The sequence below is a fragment of the Protopterus annectens genome, chromosome 10.part0, assembly GCF_019279795.1.
Source record: "Protopterus annectens isolate FY-2018-M chromosome 10.part0, PAN1.0, whole genome shotgun sequence".
Lineage (NCBI taxonomy): Eukaryota > Metazoa > Chordata > Ceratodontiformes > Protopteridae > Protopterus > Protopterus annectens.
In genome coordinates, this window is record NC_056744.1 from 414,762,563 (window position 1) to 414,783,591 (window position 21,029).

The 21,029-nt window shown below is 40.0% G+C and overlaps 1 protein-coding gene across 1 annotated transcript in view; it reads left to right on the forward strand.

Moving 5' to 3' along the window:
* Nucleotides 1–21,029, forward strand: part of PLA2G4A (phospholipase A2 group IVA) — a 1,409,517-nt gene that overhangs the window by 793,381 nt on the left and 595,107 nt on the right. The window contains exon 5 of the mRNA XM_044085320.1: nt 1,764–1,877. Coding sequence (XP_043941255.1) covers nt 1,764–1,877 — 114 coding nt within the window. The remainder of the gene's footprint in view (nt 1–1,763; nt 1,878–21,029) is intronic.

Here is a 21,029-nt window from a genome sequence, read left to right on the forward strand (position 1 = left end):
TTCCTTCATTTTTCTTCTAAAGCTTGTCCTTGTGACTTCCTGATCCTAACACCCACCCCTGCATCTCTTTCTTCTTCTTGTGGGAGTTGCTAAGCATTCAGCTCCTCTTCCTGCTTTCACCTGCCACTTGATTAAGAAAGTTTTCTTCTCACCTTCTATTTTTTGTTTTTTGTACATGTGTTAACCAGGTAAGCCCACAGGACATATGTCCCTTTTCAGGGGTGACCTGGGTGTACTGTTTTTGTTTAGTGACTTGCTCAGATTCACACAGTAGACAAGTGACAGTGGAAGAAATCAAACACTGTATCCTGAGTACAGGAAGCATCTAATTAACAGCTCAGTGCCTTAATCTTTTGAAATAAGCTGACACACAGTTTGCACTTTGCAATACATGTCCCTCAGTTGATATTCTTCACACTGGTGCTTTTTGTTATTTAAACAATAACCGATGACGTGGTGTGGTATATTGAAGATTTACGCATGGTTGGTGTGGTTTAATCATGAGGGCGAAGCCTGAGTGATTAAATAAAGCCAACCGTGGGTAAATCTTCAATATACCACAACCACAAAGTCGGTTATTGCTGTTATACAATGACATTATTTAAGAATAAAATACTTACTTTTCTTAAATAATGTCTTTGTATAACGGTTCGTTACTGTTCTTCCGCCGGTGGTGGTATACTGCTTCCTTGTGTTGATGTACTGCGCATGTGTATGAGACTTGCGTTCTCACGCACACCCAGTACATCAATGCTTTGAAACAGAAGCAACGGAGAAAAGAAAGTCTCTGTTGCTCCATTTTTTTTATCTTTTTTATTTTTTTATTAAAAAAAAAAAAAAAAAAAAAGTTTTGAACACTTTATACCAACAGAAAAAAGTTTGGGCGACTGGACCTTTTTCCACTAGTATATTGTGGGATTCAGAACGGTTACACTGGACAATCAGAGTGTAAATTTTGGAATATTAATGGGGGGGTCATTGTATAATGCATTTGTTACCACAGGCTGCTGTTTTTTTTTTTTAATTCCTACATGATCAAAGTTAAGGCTCTTCATTAACTTCACCAGTTCATGTTCATCATATTCTTCCCATATGATGACAAGAGCCAGTCTCATTTCCAGGCTGTATGAGAAATCTGTGGTTCATTTATTCCCATCCCAAGGAAGACTATTATGGGACCCTTCATCTCCCAGGGAAAGAGTTTGGTTTTAAGCGGAATGCTTGTAGGTCTTTCCTGTCCACCTTCCTACAGTGTCCGGGAAACTGTGCATAGTGCTACAAAGTTACCTTTACTTTAGGCTCTGCATTGTGCTACAAAGTTACCTTTGCTTAGGCTCTACATAGTGCTACAAAGTTACCTTTGCTTAGGCAGCATGTCTGACATTGAGCTGCATGTTGATATGTCCTTATGTAACCAGGAAAGGCTAGCTTTGCAGAAGGGCTAGCCATATTCCACCCCCAAAATGGGTGAGCCACTGTTGCTCACCCACTCTCACACTCCCTGGCTGAATCTTTGCTGCTAACTGAAATTCAGTCACCTGGGGTATAGCCAGGACTTTTATGTCCACAAACCATGGGGCTGGTTTTGTTTTTGCTATGTTATTTGTTCTGTGCTATTGTTCTGTTGGTATGCCTCTGAAAAATAAAGCAGATAAACAGATAAATGCAAGCAAATGAGGAAAATTTAAAACCAAATAGCTGCTTGAATTCCACTGATTATGTAAATAATCTTGTGTTTTCTTTTTCTGTTTGTCTTTTCCCAGATTACATTAATGGATGCAAATTATGTAATGGATGAAACTCTTGGTTCCTTATCCTTCTCCATCTCATCCATGAAAGTGGGAGAAGTGAAGCAAATGGAATTTGTATTTTGTAAGGTGAGTTGCAAAAGCTGAATGTGCAAGACTAAGCTCCGTGGCAGTGTGTTGTAGAACTTGTCATTTACACTTGTATTTTATATTACTTTGTTTTAATAAATTTAATTTTATATAATGGTAGGGGAAAAGTCATGTTAAAATATATGTTACTCTACTATCTGTAAGACCATTTAGTCAAGTAGATATTTTTTGATAACTTGGATTCACTAAGCAACATGATTGCCTATGTTAGGCAAGACCGTAGATGCTTATTTGGGCATTTTATGGCTATAAAAAGGTAGTGGTAGTCTTCATTTATTTTCTGCATAACTAATAATATAATATGACTTCATCATTTTGTTGGTATGGGCATTATGTGTGATCAGTCTTGTTAAAAATTTCGCAACTTCCATTAAGCAGATATTTCCATGTAAGTATTTTTTGGCTAAAAAGAGATTGGATTATTTATTTATTGATCAACAGATTTGTTTCATTTTATTTGTTAACCAAATAGGTAGAATACTCCTAGAACCCTTTTTAGCTGTGTCCAGAGCCAAGATAGCACAAAAGCTGACAAGTTTTTGATCCATATACTTCAGTGTTCTTTTTTTCTCTAAAATAGGGTAAAGAAGTCTGGAAATGACCTTACTACATAAATGCAGCATATTATTATGTCAGAGAATTTCAGGAATTTGGGGAAACTGAGAATACTTAATAAAAAACCAAAAAAACAGTCTTCATGGCATTATTGGAACATAAAATTCACAGACTGACTAAATTAGAAAGAGATAGACTTTAGATTTAGCACTGATCCTATTGAAAGAATGTCTAGCAATGCTTAAAAAAACAAGCTACATAACTATACGGTAACCTCACCAAATAAAGAATAGTGATTATAAACAGATTATATGGCCTTGGTCCTGTAACTTCTGAATGATTCTCTTTAGGTTCATAGTTAATTACAAGGCATGCAGCCAGACTTGCTCAAAGTCGCACAGCAGGCAAATAGAGGTCAAGGGAATCAAACTTTCACCTATAGGAAACAGGTTATTAATAGTCAGCAAAAATAATCCTCTATCCTAGTTGCCAGAAGGCTGATCTTATGTATGATTAATGATTGAGAATATAATATACATTTTACACAACTTATTATTGTAATTTGCTACAGCCCTGTGCTAAACAGTCATTATGCAGATCTCTGCCCTTTAGTTTGTAAAAGAAACTAGTGGAAAAAATCTTTCTTCCAGTTTTACTTCAGGTATTAGGCTGTTCCTCTAACTGCTAATAAGACCGAGTTCATTTACTTACTAATTTTATTACTGTTCTCCAAATGTTTTCTTTGGTACTCAGTGTTTTTCCTCCTTACTCTATAATAATCTAAAAAAAGACAACGAGCCCTAAATATCAGAAGATGGCAAATTGTGAGCAGAATGTGGATTATCACATTTTATTGATAAAGAAAAAAATAAATATGCAGCCTATCAATTTACAGTTAGTATTTAGTTTCCTTTCTTTCAGAATGTAGCACAGAAAAGTGCTTTTGGAATATGTCAATTCGTCATATATCTTTGGTGGAAGCCAGACATTTGCTCAAGCATCCCTTAAATCAACTGAGATACAGAAGCGTATTTTAATTGAAGTGCGGGATGTTCGAATAGTGTAAGTGCTATGCTGTAAGATCACACATTAATATGCATTAGGAAATATATTCTTTTCCCATTATTTACAATCTAGAAGTTTTAAAATTTCAGGTGAGTGGAATATCAAATGCAGGCAGGTAAGGTAAGTGTGGCTTTGGAAAAAGAATGTATTGAGGACAGAAGTATTTGTGTGTCTGGGTTAGGTTTTCAGAAATGCATAGACTTATTCTAGTACATGCGTGTTGGAGCAAGTTTTGTGTGTGTGTGTGTGTGTGTGTGTGTGTGTGTGTGTGTGTGTGTGTGTGTGTGTGTGTGTCCAAGTTGTCTTGATTAGTGTGAGTGTTGTTATTTTTGTAACTCTATCATTATTCAGACAAATTTGGTATAGATGTGTGCTAGAGTTGTGGTGTTTGGATCATAAAAGGAAACTGTATGTTTTTGTTTGTGATCATTTGTAGTTTTAGTTTTGCAGTTTCCTGATATGCTGAATTTCAAACGCTGACATTGAAAAAAAATCTTGATCAAAAAGACTGAAAAATCAAAACACCAAAACAAAGCAAAAAAGGGGGTGTTTTTGTAGAGTGGCAATGCCTCCTGCACCCCCATCCCTCTGTGAACTATATGTATCAACTCCAAGATTGCACTATATTGGGGAAGGGGCAAATTTCCGGACCCCGCTGCATCATGATCTTGCAAACGAAAGCTGCTGGCAGGGAGAAAACCAGCTGAAAACAGCATCTGCTGATATGAGCATTGTCTAATAACATTGTCTAATATATACTGTTGCCCAGCATAGATCAAACTTCACTTTTGTCGACCCACTTTCACTGGCATATACAGAAGGTCAATAGCTGTGCGAGATTGACCATCCCCTGGGGAATACCATATGCTCTTTCTCACTGATTGTGTGATCTTGGAATTAATATATATAATTAGCAGGAGGTGTGATACATATGTCTAGGGGGCATGCAATGAGGATTAGCCACAGAGCATGAGTGGTAGTGTGTCAGCATGTTTTTTTCAAAATAATTGTGTCAACATTAAGCACTTCAATGTTTGCAAGAATCAACTATCAGTAGTAGATCCATATGCATGTGTGTGTCTGGATAGATATATATTCATGGGTTACATGCAATTCATCAAGAAGTCAACTTATTGCAGTATAAAAAAGCTGGTACAGCTGATCGAAAACCAGTTGATTACATGTACCGGCTTTTTTCAGTTTGTGTGCAATACAGTAAGATAGGGAATTTACACTTTCCTCACTGTATTGCAGTCTCAGAGTTCACAGATATAATTAGCAGGGGGCATGCGAGATACAAGAGGACTTGCACCCCTCCACCCCACATTGTTCAATTGGCAGTCAATCGATCAGTTGTGTTCAATAACTTGCGATTTGATAGTTTGAGTTTTTGATGTAGCATTGTAAACTCATACATATTTTGTTTAAATATATATGGGTCTAGGACACATGCTCGACTAGCATATGTCCGAATCACAAAACATCGAACACACATACACAAAAGCGCTTAACATCGAAAAGCGCTTCCCTGTATGTGTAGTTCAAAAAAAAAAATCTAAGTTTCAGCAGGGGGGCTTTGCCCACCTGCACCCCCACACCCCCTCCTACTTTAATATTCTTACTCCGAGATCGCACTACAGTGAGGAAAAGAGAATTTTCCCTTACCCGCACTGTAGTCTGATCTACGAAGCAGGCACACATACACAGAAGCGCTTTTCGATGTTAAGCGCTTTTGTTTATGTTTTGTGATTCAGACATATGCTAGTCGAGCATGTGTCCGGATCCCATATATATATACATATATATGTGTGTGTATGTAATATATATATATATATATATATATATATATATATATATATATAAAACTATATATAACTCTCTCTTTCTCTCTCTCATATACACATATATATATATATATATATATATATATATATATATATTTGCTCACATCATACATAAGTACATATACATACATGTAGTGGTGGGGATGTAGAGTGTACTGGGGTGTTTGCCCTCCTGTAACAAAAAAAAAACTACATTAGGTGTGCTTTTATTACATGATGTACCATTGCACTTGGAGTTGTCTGTGGCATGCAGTAGGGAAAGTAATGTTTTTATATTTCTTATAAAATGCAATGTAAATGATTAAAGTAATCTTTATCTATGTATGTGTACTTTGAATATTTATCATATAATCATTTTTAGAATATGCAATAATACATGTATCAAACAGTGGCTGTATAAACACAGTAAGGACACACATTTCACTCGTTACATTTATCTGTATATTGAGGCTTATCAAAAAGGAGTACTTGAAGAAAAAGACACTGATACCTATAACAAGGAAGGAAGGCTGTTGGTGAAAGATAGAGTAAAAGAATATATCATTTTTCTCAATCTGGTTGCAGAACTACTAGAAATCATTCATTGACTTTGTTTGAGAGAAATCATGCATTTTACAGAGAAGGAGATCAAGAATTTTTTGCATGCTTTTTGAAACCCCCAACCCATTTATAACTGAATTGCAGTGATATTTGTGAGGCATGGCTATACTTTTATTCTTATACTTTTTTGACATCTATCAGTACGCATCAACATTCTTTTATGTTCCGCAGAGTATCTCATCTGCCCAATAGTTGGAGCCATGATGTGATGTTACCATCCCCTCACACTTATTTATCTATCTATCTATCTATCTATCTATCTATCTATCTATCTATCTATCTATGTATCTATCTATCTATCTATCATCTCTCTGTCTTATCTTTTATGAACTGGACTAGTTTGTGGGTTCTGTTCCCATAGCAGGCATTCATACTGAACAGAAGAAATTTGGATAGAGCACCAGAAACATTCCCCCTAATTATTTCGATAAATGCCTTGGGATCATTTACATCCATGTGAGCTACCAGCAATTGAGATAGATTAAACCTTGGTTTAATGTTTCATATGAAGGATGGTTTACTCAAGAGTGCACTGCTATTCTTTTGCTGTGTTAGCAATGGAAAATGAATCCAGGCATCTGGGATGGGAATATAACCCGTCACCTTCTGAGTTCCAGCATCAAAGGTGAGTACAGTGCTTGTTGAGCCAATGACTACTAGTTTAACATGCTTGAAATGAGCTGGAAAAAATAAAGGCTGAAACAAACCAAATAAAGATGAAAAACTGGCAGGTAGAGTCCCAAAAATCACCAAACATGAAGTATAATGTAGAAAACTGTAGTTTAATGTAGATAAAAACAATAAAGGTGAAATCTGTAAGCACTTTCATTAAGACTGTGTTAACTGCATCAGACTGATGAAGTTAACATAGTCTTAATGAAAGCGTTTTGTAGCTTTGTTACCATAAGTGCCAGAGAGTCAACTCTCCCACCAAAGAATATCAAAGATAAAGACTTGTAGCCTATCTTGCAACTAATGGGATGGCAAAGCTTGAACCCCCTTTGTAGGAGGACTAGTCACAGGACCCATTGTTTAGTCTCAGGCATTATTCAGTTTCAGTACAAGGATTGATGCTTACATGTCACATCCTAGCCCTTGAATAGTTCCATTTGGGGATGCCACAGGTGCTGATCATTGATTAGTGAGAGCTGGTATTCGTACTAATTTTCTACTTCAATGATGATGAGAGGTCTGGAAAACTTGTATCCACCATTAACCCTCTAAGTGAGTGGACTGAGCTTGAGGCCAACTAACCTCATTTTAGAGAGCAGTCTGTTGAAAACCCAGGTCATACATCGTGGGTGCTCCAGTTAAAAGGCTTTTGTCCTAAGACTTCCACCCCAAGGTCCAGCAAGGATCGTCAACACCATTTTATTGATTCATAGATCGTTACTAGGCTAATGACCCAGGAGGGGATGGCTTTCCTAAGCCTAGCCAAGTTTTTCTGAAATAATAATTATGTGCTGTATCCAAGTAGGACATTGAGGGCCAGGAATTTATAAGATGTTCTTCGTGTTTCACTGTTGCAGTCATTACATTTGGGTTATCTGCTTGCAGTAGCCCTCAGTCGGCCTGATTAACAAAGTCTTGGGTCCTGCGTTGGATGCTGTCCCTTCTTCCATGACGTCAAGTAGTCAGGCGTATAAAACTTGCAGCTGACGCCATTACACCAGTCTTTCTTGCCTGGCGGTGCACGAAGCAGAAGCAGTTCACAAGTGCCGGTCGGCCAACTCCTGAAATTTTCATTTTCAAGTTTCAGAACCGAAGATTTCAACTGCAGCTAAGTACCCTGTTGGGGAAACTTTTTCTTGCTCCTTACCGATGTCAGTAAAAGCTAATAATTGCATTACTCGTGGAAAGTAAATACCTCACAAAGATTTTCATTCATACTGTATTCCTTGCCTGGGCCCTGACCACGACGTACCTTGCTGTCAGTTTTGTACTTTATTTAATCCGTGCATTGTCCATCATTGGTATATTTTCACCTCTAAATATTTTGGCTCTCGGATTAATTATCCAGAAATGTCATTGGTTAGCCATCTGACTACTGGAATTCCGAAAAAACACAAAGATAAAGACAGAGACAGGCTGCCTAGGTCCAAAGATGCCGACGTTGCTTCTCCTAAACCAATCGCCAGTTCAATGGTACTCAGTGAGGTGCTTTTGCAGCCCCTGATACCCGCTAATTCTGATTCGCAGGCCTCTACTGAGACCCATTCAGAGTCTGGTATGCCACGAGATGCTTCAGATGTGGAACCTGTGAATGTCTCTACCTTGGATGGATCCGGAGCTGCTGTGCAGGCACCAGCTTCTGAGGGTGTATTTAGGCCTACAGACTTGCATATTAAACTGATGCTTCCTTCTATATTTAGGCCTAAATCTCAAACCATGCCTAAGAAACCAATGCCCAGGCCACATGCTCAGGCCTCTATGCCTAAAAAACAAATGATAAGAATGGCTGAAGTTCTTATAACTTTAATCAGGGGAAGCCAACCTCCCCCTTCTAAGAGACCTAGGACTGAAGTTGTTTATGAATCTTCTGACCAGGATTCTGATTTTTCTGATTCTTCTGATGATCTGGATTTGTCCTTATCCACTTATGAGGATTCTGATGCAGAGAACTCTATTCCTTCTGCTTCCCCTCCAGAGGATTTTTCTTTTGGTGAAACCTTACATACTCTAAGGGAGCATTTCCACTGGGAAAACCAGGATTTTTCTGATTCAAAAAAGAGGCTTAGGGATTTCTTACTCCTGCCTCAGCATAGGCCTTTAGCTATACCTCCTGTACTAGACATTGTTGACGATGCCTTTTTGGAATCTAGTTTAGCGCCTGATTCTTTGCCTCCTGCTCCCAGAAAACCTGACAGATATTACAGGGTTCCTGATTCACACAAGTTTCTTTTTAAAAATTCTATTGCGGATCCAGAGACTATTTCACAGGGACCCAAGGGCATTAAGGCTTCTACTGCTAAAAATCCTACCCCTTCTGATAGAGACTCCAGGGCGCTGGATGGATGGGGTAAGAAGGTTTACACTTCTGCAACCTTGGCCATTGGGGCTTTAAACTGCCAGTTTCATATGTTAAAGTATCAACAACATGTTATTGGGTTGCTTAAACAGAAAATGATGTTGATTCCTGACTGTGCTAAAAATAAAGAATTACAGGATTTAATGCATTCTGCTGAACAGGTTGGTTAACATACTTTGCAATGTGGATTTGATTAATTAGAGGCCTCTTGCAGGGCTGTTGTTACTGGGTCTGTGCTCAGAAGGTGTGTTTGGCTTAAGGAGCAATCTTTGCCTGATCATGATAAAGCTAAGCTGTTGGATGCTCCCTTAAATCAGGACCGCCTGTTTGGCAACAAAGCTGAGGAAGTTTTTAAAAAGATGGAAGGTAAAGCTAAATCTATGCAAACTGTTAAAAATTTATGTTCAGCCTCCTAGATTTAGTCGGCACTGGCCCTCTAAGAATTGTTCCTTTCCAGCCCCTTCCAGGTCTTCTCAAGCCAAACCCAGACACAGCAGAAACCCCAGATTTCAGTCCCAGGGGACACGTAAGACTAAGCAGTGGGGGATTTCCGCACCCAAATTTGGGAGTAGTAAGACTCACCCCAATGGAAAACTGTCTCAATGACTTGGTTTTAAAACTTAAAGCACTTCCCAACTGAATGCTCCTTTAGGCGGAAAGATTGGGCTGCAAGCCAAAAACTGGGGGACCTCATTTTCCAGGACAAATGGGTTTTAAATATAGTGTCCAAAGGATACAGATTTCACTTCCACACATTACCAACACCAAGCAGGTGGCCAGATCTACCCCCAAATCAGTGGGCAGAGGCCCAAAATCAAGTTCTCTCTCTGTTAAGCATGGAGGCTATTCAGTTGGTACCAGAAGAGGAAAAGGGACAAGATTTCTATTCTAGACTTAGATTTTACCTGGACAGGACTAAACCTCAAAGGAAATCTGAACAACTGCTGGTGACATTTGCTGCAGGGACAGAGGGGAAAGCTATTTCAAAGCAAACCATTTCAAAATGGATAGGCCACTGCATTCATTTCTGCTATAAGCACCATGGAAAACCTGTCCCACAGGGCATCGGACCCCATTCAACCAGGGCTGCATCTACCTCCACAGCCTTTCTCAGGGGCATTCCTACTAGTGACATCCTAGAAGCTGTTACATGGAGTTCTGTACATACTTTCACCAAGCATTATCATTTGCCAATTTTCTCTAAATCCAGAGCTGGTTTTGCCACTGCAGTCTTGCAGGGACTTATAGCTGGCCCTAATTCTATTTAGATTCCTCCTCCTAATCTTAGCTTTGGGAATCTACCCAAATGTAATGACTGCAGCAGTGAAACACGAAGAACATGTTATAGTTGTGTACACTTACCATAATTGTAGATGTTCGAGTGTATTCACTGTTGCAGTCCTAGTTACCCTCCCTCCAGCCCCCTTTCTTCTTTTGGCTATACCTCTACTCTCCCTTACTATGCTCAAAAAGCTTTTTGGTGTATTTGCTTTTTTGTTGGAGGTATATCCGTGTAATTATAGGTTTAATTTCTTCCCATTAGGGGGGCACCTGACATCTGGGGCAAGAAAAACTGATGTAATGGCATTGGCTGCATGTTTTATACCCCTGACAACCTGACGTCATGGAAGAAGGGACAGCAACTGACGCAGGACCCAAGGCTTTGTTAATCAGGCTGACTGAGGGCTACTGCAAGCAGATAACCCAAATGTAATGACTGCAACAGTGAATACTCTCGAACATCTACATTTATGCTAAGTGTACAGTACCGTACTTTACTGCTATCCATAGGGGACATGGATGCCAGGTCAAGTGTAAATTTCTTATGCCCCATCCACTGGTCTACATTGCTGCATAACAAGTGGATGGGGAATAAGGGGAGGATTTGCCAAGTCAAGCTACACCAAGTCTCATGGCTGAAAGCCTAAACATCAAGCAAAGGTTTTGACTTGCACTGTTTGGCAATATGGCCTGATGTCAGTGTCAGGTCTGGTAAAGACCTTTCTTCGCCCTGTACACATCATTTGGCTAGTGCATGCTAACCCTTGGGATGTGTACTTCCCTGTACCTGACATGCTTTACTTGCCGGATTACCCTTACATGAGATCATTTGCAAATCTATGCTTGGATGATATGGGCATTGCAGGCAAACCCATGCTTGGATAATATGGGCATTGCAGACAAATCCATGCTTGGATAATATGGGCAGTGCAAAACTCCTTCCTTTTTAGAATCATGTGAGCAGTGAGAAGACCTGGAGGTCATAGTATCTAAGAATGACAAACAAAATGAATCTAGTTCCTGCCCTGAAGATCTTTTTTAATGACCTTAATGGTCGTGATGTCCATCATGGATTGAAATTCTGTGCCCATCTCTCTTCATCTAAGATTGGTGTCTATGAGGAAGAGGATAAAGGATAGCCTTAGCTCATTTTGACCATGGAGACAGTTGTCAAGCAGGCTATTTTGAAAGCCTGGAGGCACATTAATACTACTCCTATGGTTACAAAAAAAAGTGCCCTTTATTCAGGCCACAAACTTCACAATGCTCGTAAAACCCAAGTTCCACATCCTATGCAGTGCAAATGAGTCTTCAGCCAGAGCTGTAGAAGCAGACATGCCTAAATGCCAGCATGCCTGGATCAGGCTAAATGATTTCTACTGAGTACACAGATATTTCATTTTTGGGCCTTCGCTTTGCAGGTCCTTTCTGGTAAGGATGTCAACAAAGAGCTCAAGGAAAGGGAAGTACAGATCAAAACCCTTCTGGTTGTAGTAGTGAAACTTCAGCCTTCACAGCATTTTTTATAAAATGCAGAGGACTAATGTGGAATGTTGTTCTGGGGTGTCCCATAGGCACATCAACAGAGAAGCAGGGGAAGGGAGCCAGGAGCAAACAAACACCTTCAACAGAGAAGGTTACGGCCTTGAAGCATTCCCTGACTGCTTTATTTTGGAGGCAATTGGGTGTGACTGTCCACCTGCTGCAGCAAAGATTACCCATGGTAGGTGGGTGCGGATCATAATTTGTAGAGGTTGTAAAATCCCCCTTATAAATACATCCCATCAGCTGACTCCTTGCTAAATGCCCTACATCATCAAAATTCTGTAGCAAGATATAAGCAAAATATTTTACAAAAAAAAATACCTCACAGAATATCCCATTAGACAGAGAGGTGCAGAATACAACTTAAGTTTTTTTTTTTGTGCCAGAAGAGAAGACCCCAGGCCCATTCTGAATTTCAGGGGCTTAAAGCAATGCATAGTAAAGGAGAAAATCAGAATGGTCTCATTGCAAACTATAATTTTTCACCTGGGAAGCCTATTGTAATTCTGAGGCCTGTAATTTTAGGAAAAAAATAGTGAATCTACAGAACAGTGAATGCTGGAAATCACTCTTCTTCATTAAAGTTTTTTTTCCCCTGCAGGTGAGCAAGCTCCCATGCACCCCCACCCCCACAGAATGTCTATGTACCGACTCTACCTTGTAGAAAATGGAATACTTAGAGACACCCCAATCTTGGCTGTAGTGTATGTATTTTCCATTTTGTCACATTCAGCCTCATTATTCCAGGATTCATGCTTATGGAATTTAAAACTTACTACCTTCTCATCTGTTGCAGTGAGGCAAGATGTGCTGTTTGGGTCAGAAGAACTCTTAGATACTGCTCCTAGATCCATTTGAGGAAACAACTGCTGCAGGTGACATTGATAATATGTAAAACATATGTTTTGTTCAGTGGTAATAACCCTGCATTTTTGCAGTTTATATGCTATTACTGTTCTTATATTAGTGTGTTCTTTTTTTTTCTTCACACCCAGTCAAAGACCATATCAAAAGTGCTCTACCGTGGTTTACAAGTTAAATAAATATGCATCAGAATCGCCAAGGTGTTCAGGAATTACCTGCATGTCAGAGCTTGCACCAGTCACCTTCAGTCTTGCCACAGCCCTCAGGGTGTTCAGTAAATATATGGCAGAAGTAACAACCCATCAGTGACTGCTAGGAATCCAAATCTTATCCTAACTAAGTAACTGAGCCAAATTCCTTGTTCTCCTAGTACAGGACAGATTCCTACAGAACACCTTTTGCTCATATTTTCCACTTTTGGATGTCACTGTGAATTTCTCCAAGCCTCTCCAGCATATTGTACAGGTGCATAACGGTCACAGGATGCTGTCGGCACAGTGCCACACTCTGGCAAATGACAAGGGCATTTCCCTAAAATGTATCTTGAAGGCACTCATGCAGACTCAACTTGGATCAATCAAACGATGTCTAAGGATGTCAGAATATATAGAATCCTCAATTTAAGTGGCAATCTCTGCCTGTTTATGCATGAGGCCACTGTGGTTGTCACTGAAATTCCAGTGGAGCCAGCACTACTGATTTCCCTCCCAATAAATCAAGAACAACTATGATTATGGTTGCCTCTACCCTACCTAATTGGGAAGCCCCTTCCAAATGCTGTACTCCATCTCCAGCATTACCCCAAATGTATCTGTCCTCTAGTGGACGGAATTCATTTCCAAGATTTCCATGGCCAGACAAGGCAGGGGTCAAGATCAACACAAAAATCACAATCTAAATTTGTACACTAGAATTCTGGGTGTACTTCTTGCAAGTCCTCCAAGAAAAGACCTCACAGAGCTTGGTGGACATCATCATGGACTGCATGACAGTAATCTAATATGTCTGCAAACAAGGGGTACTCATTTTTTCCCCTGCAGATACAAATAAGCCATGGTGCTTTAGGAGTAGGGGCATCCAGTAACGTCTTCCTTATTGCAATCCACCTCCTTTGTGAAACCTATTATTGGAGTCCACATCTTGGGAGAAAACAATACTTTGATGGACAGGCTGAGTCACTAGACCAGAGTATGACATGTATATGTATAATGAAAATTCCAGAAATAGGCAGGTAAGAGATCCAATTGCCTCCCAATTACATGAGAAATATCAGCACTTTTTCTTTCTCATCCTGTCACCGGACAATCACCTGCCAAGGATCTCCTTGCAGAGATGTGACCTTGGAGACTTGCTTGTATTTTCCTCACCAATCTTTTTGATAAAAATCATCCAGTAGACAATACTGCTCCACTCTGAGGTAATTCTAATAGCTCCATTTCGGCCATGACAGATGCAGTTCCCAAATATTAGCCTGTACATCATAAATGCCCCTGTTTGGATAAACTCATTTGAAAGGATTATTTATTTACCCTTCAGGCTAGCATCATAAATCTGTAATACCCCGAGGCTGTCAGCATGGCTTCTATAGTTATGCATGTGCTGAACCAACCACATTCCCCAGAATAGCTTACAAGGACAGATAACTGTATTAACGTATTAACTAGTTGGGAAAATGGCAGTGTTCTGAACGCCTAGGCAGTCAGAGTAGACAAAGTACTGTTTTACCCATCAGAAATATTTTGATAAATGCCTCCTTAAAGTTACCTCCTTAAAGTTACTTTTAACGTTGATCTCAGATTTCCATGAAAGCATCTGGACTACATCTCTCACTATGCATAGGGTTAACTCAGCTTTCTTAAAATGGAGTTTGCATTTAAGACCATCAGTCAGTCAAAATAGCCCTCCTAAAAAGACCTTTACTGCATTTTAGAGAAACTCATCCAACCACCCTTAAGTCAGTAGAAATGACAGACCTCAAGTATCTTTCCTGGAAAGCACATTTCTTTGTGACCATTTGCTTCATCCTAGAGGATTTCTAAGTTACAAGTCTTGTCAGTTAACCACTCATTTCTTGGTCCAGCCCTTCTTTGTTCACAGAGTAGTTACACAGAATAACCTAAACCAATCTATTAACCTATTCTTCATCCTTTCACATGCCAGTAATGGACAGTGATTATCTGTGCAGTCATTTCCTAGCTTAACCTCAGCACATTTGCTATACACTACAAATTAGACATCACTTCCAGGGCAAGGCCATCCTTTAGGGCTGCAGGGATGTTTTTATGACTGGAGCCAAGCAGGGAAGATAGCTGGGAACAATATCCTGCATGTTACTGTAGGTAAACCACACTTGTTAATAGAGAAGGTATATACTTACCATAGTAACACATCTGTGAGAAGTGCTTCTGTCTTGCCTTCTTACAGAGGTTTCCTTTTTTTCTTATCTTGTTACACATCAGCTCATATGCTACAGGAACTGAAGATCTGCAAAAAGAGAAGCCTAATGGGGTATCAGGACAAAACAACTGTGTGCGAAGTGTTTCACATATAATTCTACATGCTACTGAAAATGGATGCACTTATAAGAGAGTTAGCATTATGAGAAGTACATAATATTAAGCTTGGCATAAGTTGACAATATCAAAGTAGGAAGTCTCAAAATTACCTATTTCCTGCATGTTTTTAAAATTAGAACTTCTTCTTCTTTCGGCTACTCCCATTAGGGGTCACCACAGTGGATCATCTGTTTCCATTTCTTCCTGTCCTCTGCATCTTGCTCTGTCACATCAACCACCTGCATGTCCTCTTTCACCACATCCATAAAACTTATCTTAGGCCTTCCTCTTTTCCTGTTACCTGGCAGCTTCATCTTTAGCATCTTTTTCCCAATATACTCTGCATCCCTCCTCAGCACATGTCCAAACCAACGTAATCTTGTCTCTCTGGTTTTGTCTCCAAACCTTCAAACCTGGGCTAACCCTCTAATATACTTATTCCTAATCCTGTCCACCCTTGTTACATCCAGTGCAAATCTTAACATCTTTAACACTGCCACATACAGCTCTGACTCCTGCCTTTTTGTCAATATCACTACCTCCAACACATATAACATAGCTGGTCTCACTACCCTCTTGTAGACCTTCCCTTTCACTCTTACTGGTACTCGTCTGTCACAAATCACTCCTGACACTCTACTCCACCCACTCCATCCTGCCTGTACTCTCTTCTTCACCTCTCTTCCACACTCACCATTACTCTTAACTGTTGATCCCAAGTATTTAATCTCATCCACCTTCACCACCTCTACTCCCTGCATCCTCACCATACCTCTATCCTCCCTCTCATTCACACACATATATTCTGTCTTAGTCCTGCTGACCTTCATTCCTCTTCTCTCTAGAGCATATCTCCACCTCTCCAGGGTCTCCTCCACCTATTCCCTACTCACTACAGATCACAATGTCATCTGCAAACATCATAGTCCACAGGGATTCCTGTTTGATTTCGTCTGTCAACCTGTCCATCACCAATGCAAATAAGAAAGGGCTCACAGCTGATCCTTGATGTAATTCCCACCTCAAATGCATCCGTCACTCCCACCACATACCTCACTGCTGTCACACTACCCTCGTACATATCCTGTACCACTCTTACATACTTCTCTGACACTCCCGACTTCCTCATATAATACCACAACTCCTCACTAGGCACCCTGTTATACGCATTCTCTAAGTCCACAAAGATGCAATGCAACTCCTTCTGACCTTCTCTGTACTTCTCCAATAACACTCTCAGAGCAAACATCACATCTGTAGTGCTCTTTCCTGGCATGAAACCATACTGCTGATCACTAATCATCACCTCCCTTCTTAACCTAGCTTCCACTACTCTTTCCCATAACTTCATGCTGTGACTGATCAATTTAATCTCTCTGTAGTTACTACAGCTCTGCACATCACCCTTATTCTAAAAAATCAGTACCAAAACACTTTTTCTCCATTCCTCAGGCATCCTCTCACTTTCCAAGATTTCATTAAACAATCTAGTTAAAAACTCCACTGCCATTTCATCTAAACACCTCCATGCTTCCACAGGTATGTCATCTGGACCAACAGCCTTTCCATTCTTCATCCTCTTCATAGATATCCTTACTTCCTCCTTGTTATTCCACTGCATTTCATTATTCCCTATCCACACATCATCCAACCTTCTCTCCCTCTCATTCTCTTCATTCATCAGCCCCTCAAAGTAGTCTTTCCATCTGCTCAACACACTCTCCTCGCTTGTGAGTACGTTTCCCTCATTATCCTTTATCACCCTTGGGACCCGCGGTAGTGGTGCTGCGGTAGCGCTGTCACCTCACAGCAAGACGTTGTCCCATTTGATTCTCAGCTAGAGCGTCTTCTGTGTGGAGGCATGCATGAATGTGCGTGCCTTCGTTGAAGGTTGTGCATCAGGGCTAGTAACTCGGCATGTAAAAATCCACTACCAAACATTAGCAGACCGGAGTTCCACTGTGGTGACCCCTAACCGGGATAAGCCGAAAGACGCAACAACAACCTGCTGCACATTTTACTAGCTCGGTCCCTCTGTCTAGCCAATCGGTATAGGTCCTTTTCTCCCTCCTTAGTGTCCAACCTTTCATACAACTCTTCATACGCCTTATCCTTAGCCTTCACCACCTCTCTTTGCAGTGCACCTCATCTCCTTATACTCCTGTCTACTTTCTTCATCTGTCTGACAATCCCACTTCTTCTTCGCTAACCTCTTTCTCTGTATACTCTCCTGTACTTCCTCATTCCACCACCAGGTCTCCTCTTTCCAGATGTCACAGCAAGCACCTTTCTAGCTGTCTCCCTTACTAGCTCTGCTGTAGTTACCCAGCTATTTGGTAACTTTTCACTACCACCCAGTGCCTGTCTTAACTCTTCCCTGAACTCCACCTCACAATTACCATTTTTCAGTTTCCACCATTTGATCCTTGGTGCTGCACTCACACTCCTGCGCCTCTTCTTGATCACCAATGTCATCCTACAAACCACCATCCTATGCTGCCTAACTACACTTTCCCCTGCCACCACTTCACAGTCTCCAATCTCCTTCAGACTGGCCCTCCTACATAAGATATAATCCACCTGTGTGCATCTTCCTCCACTCTTGTATGTCACCCTATGCTCCTCCATCTTGTTAAAATATGTATTCACCACAGCCATGTCCATCCTTTTCAAAAATCCACTACCATCTGACCTTCTGCATTCCTTTGCTTAACACCATACCTACCCATCACTTCCTCATCCCCTCTGTTCCCGCCACCAACATATGCCCATTGAAATCTGCTCCAATCACCACTCTCTCACTCTTGGGTACAGTCATCACCCCTTCATCCAACTCATTCCAAAATATTTCTTTCTCATTCATCTCACACCCAACTTGTGGAGCATATGCACTAACATCATTCATCATTACACCATCAATTTCCAGCTTCATAAACATCATTCTATCCGACACTCTTTTCACCTCCAAAACACTCTTAGCAAACTGTTCCTTCAGGATAACCCCTACGCCATTTCTCCTCCCATCCACACTATGATAAAACAATTTGAACTCTCTTCCGATACACCTAGCCTTGCTCCCCTTCCATCTGGTCTCTTGCACACACAATATACCAACCTTCCTTCTGTCCATCATATCAGTTAGCTCTCTCCCCCTATACCAGTCATACTGCCAACATTCAAAGTTCCAACACTCACTGTCATGTCATAGGCGTTACCTGCCCTAGGGCATGCCTTCCTCCTCTTCTCCTCCTTCAGCCAACAGTAGCCCAATTTCCGCCAGCAGTACTGGTGGCGGTCATTGTTAACCTGGGCCTCGACCAATCTGGCATGTATATCTGTACTGCTGTTCACATGTATGATTTGGCAAAATTTTATGGCAGATGCCCTTCCTGATGCAACCCTCCCCATTTATCTGGGCTTGGGACCAGCACAAAGAAATGCACTAGCTTGTGCATCCCCAGTGGCTGGGTTATGTTTTTAAAATTATAACTATTTAAAATTAAAAATGATACTTTGCCACCCTCATAATGGTTTAAGTTCAAATGTACATTTAATATACTATGCAATGTTTTCCTTAAACAAGCAAATTATAAAATGAACCCGGAAGTGAGACTGAATGGTACTTATTAATGGACCATCTCACATCCCTACCTTTCACATAATAATGGAGCATGGCCTGTTACCATATGCAATAAACAGTGACAATGACTGTCTGTATACATTCACTGTTAGTACTCACTAGTGCTGTTTTATCGGGTCTATGACACGACATCGAAAATCCTTTTCATCGAACGACCTAATAATCGAAACGTCCGTTAATAGAACTCAATTTTGTGCCATCGCAGTACAATGAAGATCGGAAAATTTGCCCTTTCCTCATTGTAGTGTGATCTTGGAGTTGGTATATAAATTTAGCAGGGGTGTGGAGGGTGCAGCACACCACAAAACTGAGTTCTTTTAACAGACGTTTTGATTATTAGGTCATTCGATGAAAAGGATTTCCAATGCCGTGTCATAGCCCCATTTCATCAGTTGGCAAGAGCTTACTAAAGCACAAGACTTTCAAATCTTCAGGATACCACAAACTGAGGAATACCAACAACATACACCACCCAAAGCAGTGAGGAATGTTCCCAATATTTTTATGTCAGGAGTTGAGGATGGGCTTAACAGCAGTAATGAACAGCAAATGCTGTTCTTGCCAGTAGACCAGATAATCCCAGCCAAATTTCAGAGGTGTTCCCAATGAGAAAGTGGTTATTTTGGATGATGGGGAGGTAATTGTGTGTGAGAGAGAGTAATTTTACAGTTGCTTAATCTCAGTAAAACATTAGTCAGTATGCTTTATCAGGAGGAGTGTGTGTGCGCGCATGTGTGTGCGTGCGCATGTGTGTGTATGTGTGTGTGTGTGTGTGTAAGCATATGTGTGTATGCATATGTGCAAGAGAATGAGATAAAGTGCATTGCTATGTTCTGACATTTTGTGTTGATCATAGTCAAACTTCAGTGTGTACAGAATCAGAAAGTAGTTGTTTTGGTAGGTAGGGTGGCATTCTGTGAGTGAAAACAACTGACTGACTTGACAGGGGCTATATTTGTGTTTTTATTTGCATGCTTACAAGTCTCCATCTGTGAATGATAAGAGATTGCATGAAACAAACTGAAGTACATGATTTTACCCATACTTTTTTCTCACCTTAGCACTGTTGAGCGTAAGAGGTGTACTCAATCAGAAATCAGTCATTTTGTAGAGTAGAGGGATTATTTAATTATGAGAGAGTCTGGTACCTGCTGTCATTTGAATATAGTTCAGTGACTGGTTTAGCAGGAGCATTATGACTGTTTATGAGATAGTAGGCAATCAGAGTGTAAAAATAATTTGTGTGAATTCACTGTCATAGGAGATGTATCCTATTAGAATGAACATATTAAACAGCATGTGTATATGGAGCTGAAATTAGTGTTTTGACCTATTTCCGGAGTTAATTGAAGATAAAGATCAAAACAACCCACACTTTGGTCTCAGTATTTTTACTTTACTGTCTTGCTCTTTCCTTAATTAAAGGATGACAAATATGAGACAAACTCCTCTGGCTTTTGGAACTGTTACTTTGTTATAATTTCACAACATGTTTCTTGCACAGGTTATTAACTTCAGTTCACAACAAGCACGTACGCATTCCTTATTCATATGGTGCCAAACACAGAGCTTTACATGTTCAACTGTCAGTTATAACGCAATACATAAAATGTATTTGTTTGTTTAAGTAGGTAGGTGGACTGATCTGGAGACGTCAGTAAAACAGCAGCAACTTGCATTTAAAAAAGCATGTGTTACATATATAAATAAAGTTAACACTAATTAGTATGGAAACATCAAAAGTCATTAAGTTAAAGAGGTAAATGTGACTTTCAAAAATATATTGTGCTGTTATAAGAACTAAGACTACAATTTATTTGTCTGAGTGCATTGATTTCAAGCACTTAAAATATTCAGACAAAAGAAATTGCCAGGAATTGTTGCAAATTAGAATTCAGAAATTAAAGATACAGTTATTCTGTTTCAGTGAAGAACACCACTTGGGTAGACTGTATAACTAAATATCCATTGTTGTTCTCCAAATATTTTTAATAGATTATATCAGATGATGTTATTTATTTATTTATATTTTTTGGATGTAGTGAGGATTTTCCTTGCACATGTGCAGTTGCTTGTCAGCATCTGCATTGTAAGTAACGTTTACATCATTAACAAATGTCATCTCCTAAACTTCCTGTACTAGCCAGGTTACCA